The sequence below is a fragment of the Chondrus crispus genome, genomic scaffold (genome assembly GCF_000350225.1).
Source record: "Chondrus crispus Stackhouse genomic scaffold, scaffold_393, whole genome shotgun sequence".
Classification (NCBI taxonomy): Eukaryota; Rhodophyta; class Florideophyceae; order Gigartinales; family Gigartinaceae; genus Chondrus; species Chondrus crispus.
In genome coordinates, this window is record NW_005179302.1 from 70613 (window position 1) to 77074 (window position 6462).

Sequence of the window (6462 nt, forward strand, 5' to 3'; positions counted from 1 at the left end):
TGTCCCTGAGGGCTCAAGATTTCAGCACTGGAGACAGAGCCGACGGAAAAAAAGCGCGGCACATCTCTTTTCTAGTTTTTGGTCTTCCAACTTTTACGCAGAGCATCGTCCGAACAACGTTTTATTGCAACAGTTGTGGAAAACCTTCACTTTTGGAATCGCCACAAATCACACCAGTATACGCAGCTACGTAAATAGGAGCACGTGTTTCTTTCAAGAACCGAAAGTGCGCAACGAATTCTGGCCCAATTGCGTCTATGTCAACCGACGTCATAGAAATCGAGTCTTCGGGTGGGGAGATGAACGCCCTGGCTCCCAGCAAGCCCGAGGGTGGTGATACGGTCCCCCCCACCGCGCCGCAGTACTCCGAAGACCTGATGGTCCAGTTTGGGCTAGGGGACGTCCTGGATGGTTTGCGCTCGCGAAAAATGCGCTCGTCGTTTTCGCACTACATTACGGAGATTCAAAAGGAGAATGTCCCGCTCAAGCCGCGCTGTCCCGCCGGATCGCTCGCGGAAATCGCGTTGCAACCCATCAACGAGGACGAGCGAAGGCTCGAGCTGTTCGATGACCGAGTACTGCGAAATGCCCTGACGTTGAAGGAAAGCGCGGAGAAGCCGCCGTTGCCGGATTGGTTGGACGTGGAACAGCCGTGGGGAGACGATGACCGCAAGAAAAGACGAAAGGATAGAAGGAAGAAGCGGAAGAAGAAGAAGAGAAAGAGAGGTCATGACGACGGTGGCGACGGGGAGGACAATGGGAGGGACGATGACGAGAGGCGTGCGAAGAAGAAGAGAAAATGAAAAAGTTGAACAGTTTTGCTTGCATGTAAATACATTTCTATTTTGTATGGGACGGGGTAAAGTTTGCGGGAGAAAAGTGCTTTTGTCACAAGGTCGATCGAAGGTTGCCTTGTTTCCCTTGTTGTAAAACCAGCTGAACGTGTCATGTCCCAGCTGATATGTCGTTGCATTTGTCATTTAATTACATGCGATTACGTTGCAGCCACTTTGGCATTGTGAAGCGCTTCCTCCTGTTGAGGTACGCCGGATTCGGGTTGTCGGCTTCTGCACCAAGGGCAGTCGTAGCCTGTATCCATGCAGTCATTTTTGAAGTCGGTTCGTTCGGTTAGTTGCTCTTCGTCGTCAAAAGCGAAAAGACCCCATGAAAGAAGCAAGTAGACCGCGTGACTTACCGATCCAAATGCTTGCAGCAAAAGCAGTGCTAGAATAGGGGAGAGATCAAGCCCGAAGATTGGGGGGACGGTCTGGCGGAAAAGGTTGAGATACGGGTCGCACACGGTGATCAACGGCCGTACAATAGGGTTAGACTGGACGCCTGGGAACCATGACAAAAGAATTCTCGCAACTAGAATTGAAAAACGAGGCAAGTGAGAACGCGGAGCGCATGTTAGTACTGGGAATAGAACAAGAGCTGCATAAAAAACCCTACGCAGCCTGTTCAGGCAGAGAAAGCAGCGGCATACCGATGACGTTTTGATATATGTTGAAGAAAGTAACCGTCCCGCCGATGGTCGTGCTCTCCAAAACGCTGTCTCCAGGGATGATGACTGCGAGGGCGTCGCGACGCCGCAGTGGACGCGTTCTGTTGCGGACGAGAAAGGGAATGGGGACCGCAGCGACGGCAGAGCTCATTCGCAGTGAACGCCTTCTCAAGAAAACGGTTGGCATCTTTGTGTTCCCGGAAGTTGGCGTGGATGAGGAGAGGATTAATTGAGAGAAAGAGTGAGCAAATGATACGGTTCTGGGCAAAAAGCAATGCCCCCAGTTTGGTCAAGTCGTGGAGCTCTCAACTAAATCTCGAGAAGGTGCTCCTCATCACCCCCATTCGCCATCCGGTCGTTTAGAGCTATTTATTCGAAATATTATGCTGAATCCTGGATTATCCGGAATTGGGAGGTACGCTATACAATTGGAGCACCTCCCCATGTTTGCTCTCCATCCGACATTCGACGTACGGTAGTCTAATGCCATCGCCTTGAGATGGATTCTAACTTTTGACCAGTGTTGAGCCCTCCCGGCAGGTTCTTCCTTCCACCCCGACAGGCAGACAACATGAAGACAGCTTTTCATGTTTCAAAGAGGGGGCATAAAGTCGCTTCCCAGCTCTGAGTCTGGAGAAATAGCTCCGTCTCTGTCGATGTACTTGCGATTTGTTCTTTCCCGCTGAACAACGTCATAAATAATTGCACACGAAGAAGACAGCAGTTCACTTTCGTCATGGGGACGTCGTCTGATTTCTCAAATTCAGAGTGTTGCTCACGAAAATCGTACAACTTTTCAGGTACAGTTACTTGCGTGACGGAGCAACAGAGAATGCGTCGCACACACAGTACCTCATCTCCGGAAAGTCCTTCTCTATGTCTCGTTCAAAATAGCGCATTGGTATCAAGGCATGTTCAGTCCATTCAAGGCATTTCAAGAAGAGGACGCGAACGTGCTGCAGACCAGTATGCCTGGAAGTCCCACGAAAGAATGTACTGCACTGTACCTCGCATCTTCATTGAATTCAATTCGAAGAGGGTGATATGGTTCCTATGCCCGCCCAAATGGCTAACATCATAATGACCTCACTGGTTATTTTTTTCATTGCAGCAGAGATACCGGGCTTCATGGCGTTTGAACCTTGGCGAAAGCGAAACGTCGAAACAGAGGCGGCGTTGACCTCTGCCATCCCCAATTACCATCGTCGCATTTGTTTACGTGAACAGCTATAAAAGATCAGAGCTCACAGGGGTCCCCTATTACCAATACATACCGCTCCCTTCCATCGGTCCAAGTTCGCTCAAACGGTTCGCTCAAGCTATGCAGCGTAAGTTGATCAATCACGAACCCTCTACAGCCTCCTCACTCTTCCCCTCGTCCTCACTTGCCCCAACGCCACCCCTAAAAACCGACGAAACGCCCATCCCGACCAACAGCGTCCCCGCAACCAACGCCCCAACCTTCCCCAGCGCGCAAAGCACGGTCATGATACTTGCGGCCATAACCACGCCTGCCGCCAGCGCGGCAAACGACTGCCCGAACGGCATGCCGAGCACGAAAGCGACGAGCGACCCCGTCCACGCGCCAGTCCCCGGGAGCGGGACGCCGACGAACAGCGCGAGCGCGACGGCGCGGGAGTTTGCATTCCCCACGGCGGCGGCCTTCTTCCGCGCCCTGTCCAGGACGCGCGCGGCCAGCGCCTGCACGAAGCGCACGCGCAGGATGAGCATGAGTGGGAGGATGGGGGCCAGGTTGCCCAACACGGCCAGCAGCAGGGTCTTGAGCGGGTGCATGTTGAGCACAAAGCCGACCGGGATGCCCGCGCGCAGCTCGACGGCGGGCAGCGCAGATACTAGGAAGACGACCAGCTCGTCCGGCAGCCCACGCGAGCGGAGCTTGTCGGAGATGCGCTGGCTCAGGGGCTTCTTCTCGGGAGGCGAGGCTTCGTCTTTGAGGTGGTCGTATGTGCGGTGGAGGGGCTTCAAATCGCTCACAGGGCGGTCTGTCAGGTCGGAGGGGGTGGTGAGGACGCCGCTGGGGCCCGCAGCGCTGACGTGGAGGGTGTCGCTGGGGGGGCTGAAGGGGTGGTGTAGCAAGGCGGCGATGGGGGCCGGCGGGCTGATCATGGCTGCGTGAGCGGGGGAGTCGGCGGCGGAGAAGTGGACGGAGAAGGCGAGGCCGACGGCTAGGCCGAGGGTTGAAAGGGGGGAGCACCGATGCATTGTGACACGTTGAGGGGGATTGCGGGGGGGAAGGGGCGCACGGAGAGCGGGCTTGCGGCGGAGGAAGGGGGTGGTGGTGGTGGGGATGTGTATGGCAAACGCCATGCGAGGGAGAGGGAAAGGAAGGGGAGGAAGGGGAGGAAGGGGATCGGGTCTTTGGTCGGGAGCGCAGACTTTGGGGTGCTGCGCGGGATGATTGCAGGGGAGGTAGGTGATTGAGAGGTGGGGGCCGTTTCCCGCAAGCGATGGCAGACGTGGACTTGCGCATTGCGGGGCGTAATTGGATGTCGCATTTCTTCATATCAGTGGTGAATGGCTGTTTCTAAACAACAGCAGCAGAGGCAGTCTGATGGGAGCGGAAGCGAGCGGAAATCGGGCGCTGGGGACGTCCTGTCCACCTTCACGTAAATTGATCCACCGCAATCCCTCGCGCACTCTCTAACCATGTCGTCATGCGATGTTGACTACAGCATTCCCTGCCCTACATTTCCACTTCTTCGGCATGGAAAGCCATAAACCACTGGGGCTCTTAAGACTCAAAATATACAGTCACCTGATCTTCAAGCGAATGAGGAAGTAGAAGTATCACGCGTCTTACACCACCGTCAGAAGATATATGTCGGGTATGATGCTCATAGAGCATCTCTACCTGCCTTTCTATTTACTATTGAAGGTCGAAGTTCCTAACCCCCCCTATCATTCAACATACTTTGAAACGAAACATGGACAACTTGGAATCCAAGTTGTCCATGTTTCGTCGTGTCGCAAAGCTATAGAGTATCCAAGTCTTGGATACTCTATAGCTTTGCCACACTTTTCTGGATCATGTATGTTTATGATTGTGCCCCGACACTCTGTGATCTGCATGCAGCTTCGTATTTGTAGACAGCTGGCAACACGAATGGAGTGCTCCTCATCAACCATCGACACTTTCGCCGCAATGATCTCAGAATGCTACACGCGAGGGAGGAATGCAGCAAGCGAGCGGTAGCCCCGGAGTGCCAACTAGAAGCACGAGAACACTAGTGAAACAATCAGGGCTGCTACTGCTACGAGATTATGTAGCTCCGAAGGGAAGTCTGATCTGTCCACAACGAAATGACAACTTTTCCAACTTCATCTCACAACCTGCCGTTGTAGAAGGACTTAAGGGACAACTTTGTCTCTTCAGAAATGCCAACACCGCCATGGACAGTGATGCTGCAAGCAGCACAGGCTCAGAGGACTATGCGAAATAGAAGGGACAAAGCCAAATACATTGGCATCCTAAACGCTCCCTAAACACGAAGCTTAGATGGATAAATACCAGAACTATTTATTCCTGCACAGGACGACATCCTATGCTCCACCGCAAGCCACCATCCCTTTACGCGCGTTCCTCTTCCACCACCTCCCCGTGTCATACATGGAAAATCAGCACACAGTCGCTACAAATGCAGGTCCCCTACCGCTCTCAACATAAGCGGATGGGCCGCATACGTCGCCAGCACAAATGCGACAACCCCTACATACGCTGGTCTAAAGAACTCTCCCCAGGCGAGGTTCTGCTTCCCCGAGACGACAGCGGCGAACGGGACGATGCTCGTCCTCTGCGCGAATGCAATCCACTCCTCCCCGAAGCGGTCTCTGAGTCTTCTATCGCCATTCCACGCGCCGAACGAGTGGTGCGCGACCAGGCAAAGGCTCGCGACGAGCGTGAAGCTAGTCCCCATCCAGGCCGTGTGCGCGACGCACCACAGAATCTGCCCCCACAGCTGCGGGTGCCTGGTGATCCTCGTGACGCCCGTTTCGTATATGCGCAGGGTCGGCTTCTGCACGGCGGCGACTTCGAGCAGGTTGAACGTGGCGGGGTACAGCAGCAGGAACGAGACGAAGGTCGCTATGTACACGGCGTCGTGCAATCCCGGGAGGTTCTGCACGCGCCACAGCTGGGCGCCGTCGTAGCGGTGCGCGATGAAGTAGGCGATGAGCGCCGTCGCCGACGGGAGCGAGACCAGCGCAAAGCCGACGCGGTACAGACGCTCGCCTAGCACTGGCGTGAGGGAAGGGCGGAGCGAGGCCAGGCCGGAGTGCAGCAGGGCGAAGAGAGCGGTAAAGAGGATGATCAGCAGGTGCGAGGGGTAATGCGAGAGCAGGTGCGGCAGGAAGTCGGCAGGGGCGTCGCGCAGCGTCAGGAGCGGCGGGACGGCGAGCGCGGATAGGGAAAGGAAGGCGGCAGAGGAGAGGGCCAGGCGGGAGGGCGGCGGCAGCGGCGGCTGCGAAGGGGGGGTCGCGGGGGTGGGCGGGGGAGGGGTGGCGGGGTCGGACGAGGGAGCAGGCGTTTGCGCGGAGAGAGAGGGGACGCGGCGGCGGCGGCGGCGGCGGCAGAGGCGGGGCGGGCGCGTGGTGGTGAGGGTCTGGATGGAGATGGCGCGGGGCAACGCGGGGGAAAGCACGGAGAAGGCCGGGATGGGGATTGCCATTTATGGTTGGTGAGCGGTGGAAGGCCGAGCAACGAGCACCGCGGTTGTCGATGGTCGCGAGCACTCGCTCGGGGTCGTGCGGAGGCGGAAGCCACGGCTCGTATGGATTCACAATCTCGGCGCTTAGCGGAGCTCCACTGCCTCACCCCGTGTCCACGTCCCCACGTGTGCCGTCCCCGCTCCACCGATGCACATATCCTCAGCAACCTCTGTGTGGGCGCCCGCCGCTCTGTTCGCCTCCTGCAACCTTGTGGTCCGTACTACTTGGCAGGC

At 56.3% G+C, this 6462-nt stretch overlaps 4 protein-coding genes; 1 reads left to right on the forward strand and 3 right to left on the reverse strand.

The window, feature by feature from the left end:
- The first annotated feature begins 299 nt into the window (after positions 1 to 299).
- On the forward strand, positions 300 to 803 carry CHC_T00001064001 (hypothetical protein). The gene has a single exon (XM_005718528.1). The coding sequence runs from the start codon at positions 300 to 302 to the stop codon at positions 801 to 803; it is 504 nt and encodes a 167-aa protein (XP_005718585.1).
- A 191-nt stretch (positions 804 to 994) lies between these two features.
- On the reverse strand, positions 995 to 1691 carry CHC_T00001065001 (hypothetical protein). The gene is made up of 2 exons (XM_005718529.1): positions 1487 to 1691; positions 995 to 1368 (listed from the first exon to the last, which is right to left on the reverse strand). Exons 1-2 carry the CDS (start codon positions 1689 to 1691, stop codon positions 995 to 997), a joined length of 579 nt encoding a protein of 192 aa, XP_005718586.1.
- A 1009-nt stretch (positions 1692 to 2700) lies between these two features.
- CHC_T00001066001 (hypothetical protein) lies at positions 2701 to 3832 on the reverse strand. XM_005718530.1 is given in 2 exon segments: positions 2701 to 2845; positions 2846 to 3832. The coding sequence occupies 1 exon segment, from the start codon at positions 3830 to 3832 to the stop codon at positions 2846 to 2848; it is 987 nt and encodes a 328-aa protein (XP_005718587.1). The 3' UTR covers positions 2701 to 2845.
- A 1322-nt stretch (positions 3833 to 5154) lies between these two features.
- Positions 5155 to 6189, reverse strand: CHC_T00001067001 (hypothetical protein). Its single transcript, XM_005718531.1, has one exon. It carries the CDS (start codon positions 6187 to 6189, stop codon positions 5155 to 5157), a length of 1035 nt encoding a protein of 344 aa, XP_005718588.1.
- Between the last annotated feature and the right edge of the window lie 273 nt (positions 6190 to 6462).

Bases quoted from the DNA above. Each gene is read 5' to 3' on its own strand.
- CHC_T00001064001 (XM_005718528.1), top strand. From the start codon at position 300: ATGAACGCCCTGGCTCCCAGCAAGCCCGAGGGTGGTGATACGGTCCCC.
- CHC_T00001065001 (XM_005718529.1), bottom strand. From the start codon at position 1,691: ATGCCAACCGTTTTCTTGAGAAGGCGTTCACTGCGAATGAGCTCTGCC. The intron at 1,369-1,486 runs GTATGCCGCTGC...TTTCAATTCTAG, and splicing joins CATATATCAAAACGTCATCG to TTGCGAGAATTCTTTTGTCA.
- CHC_T00001066001 (XM_005718530.1), bottom strand. From the start codon at position 3,832: ATGGCGTTTGCCATACACATCCCCACCACCACCACCCCCTTCCTCCGC.
- CHC_T00001067001 (XM_005718531.1), bottom strand. From the start codon at position 6,189: ATGGCAATCCCCATCCCGGCCTTCTCCGTGCTTTCCCCCGCGTTGCCC.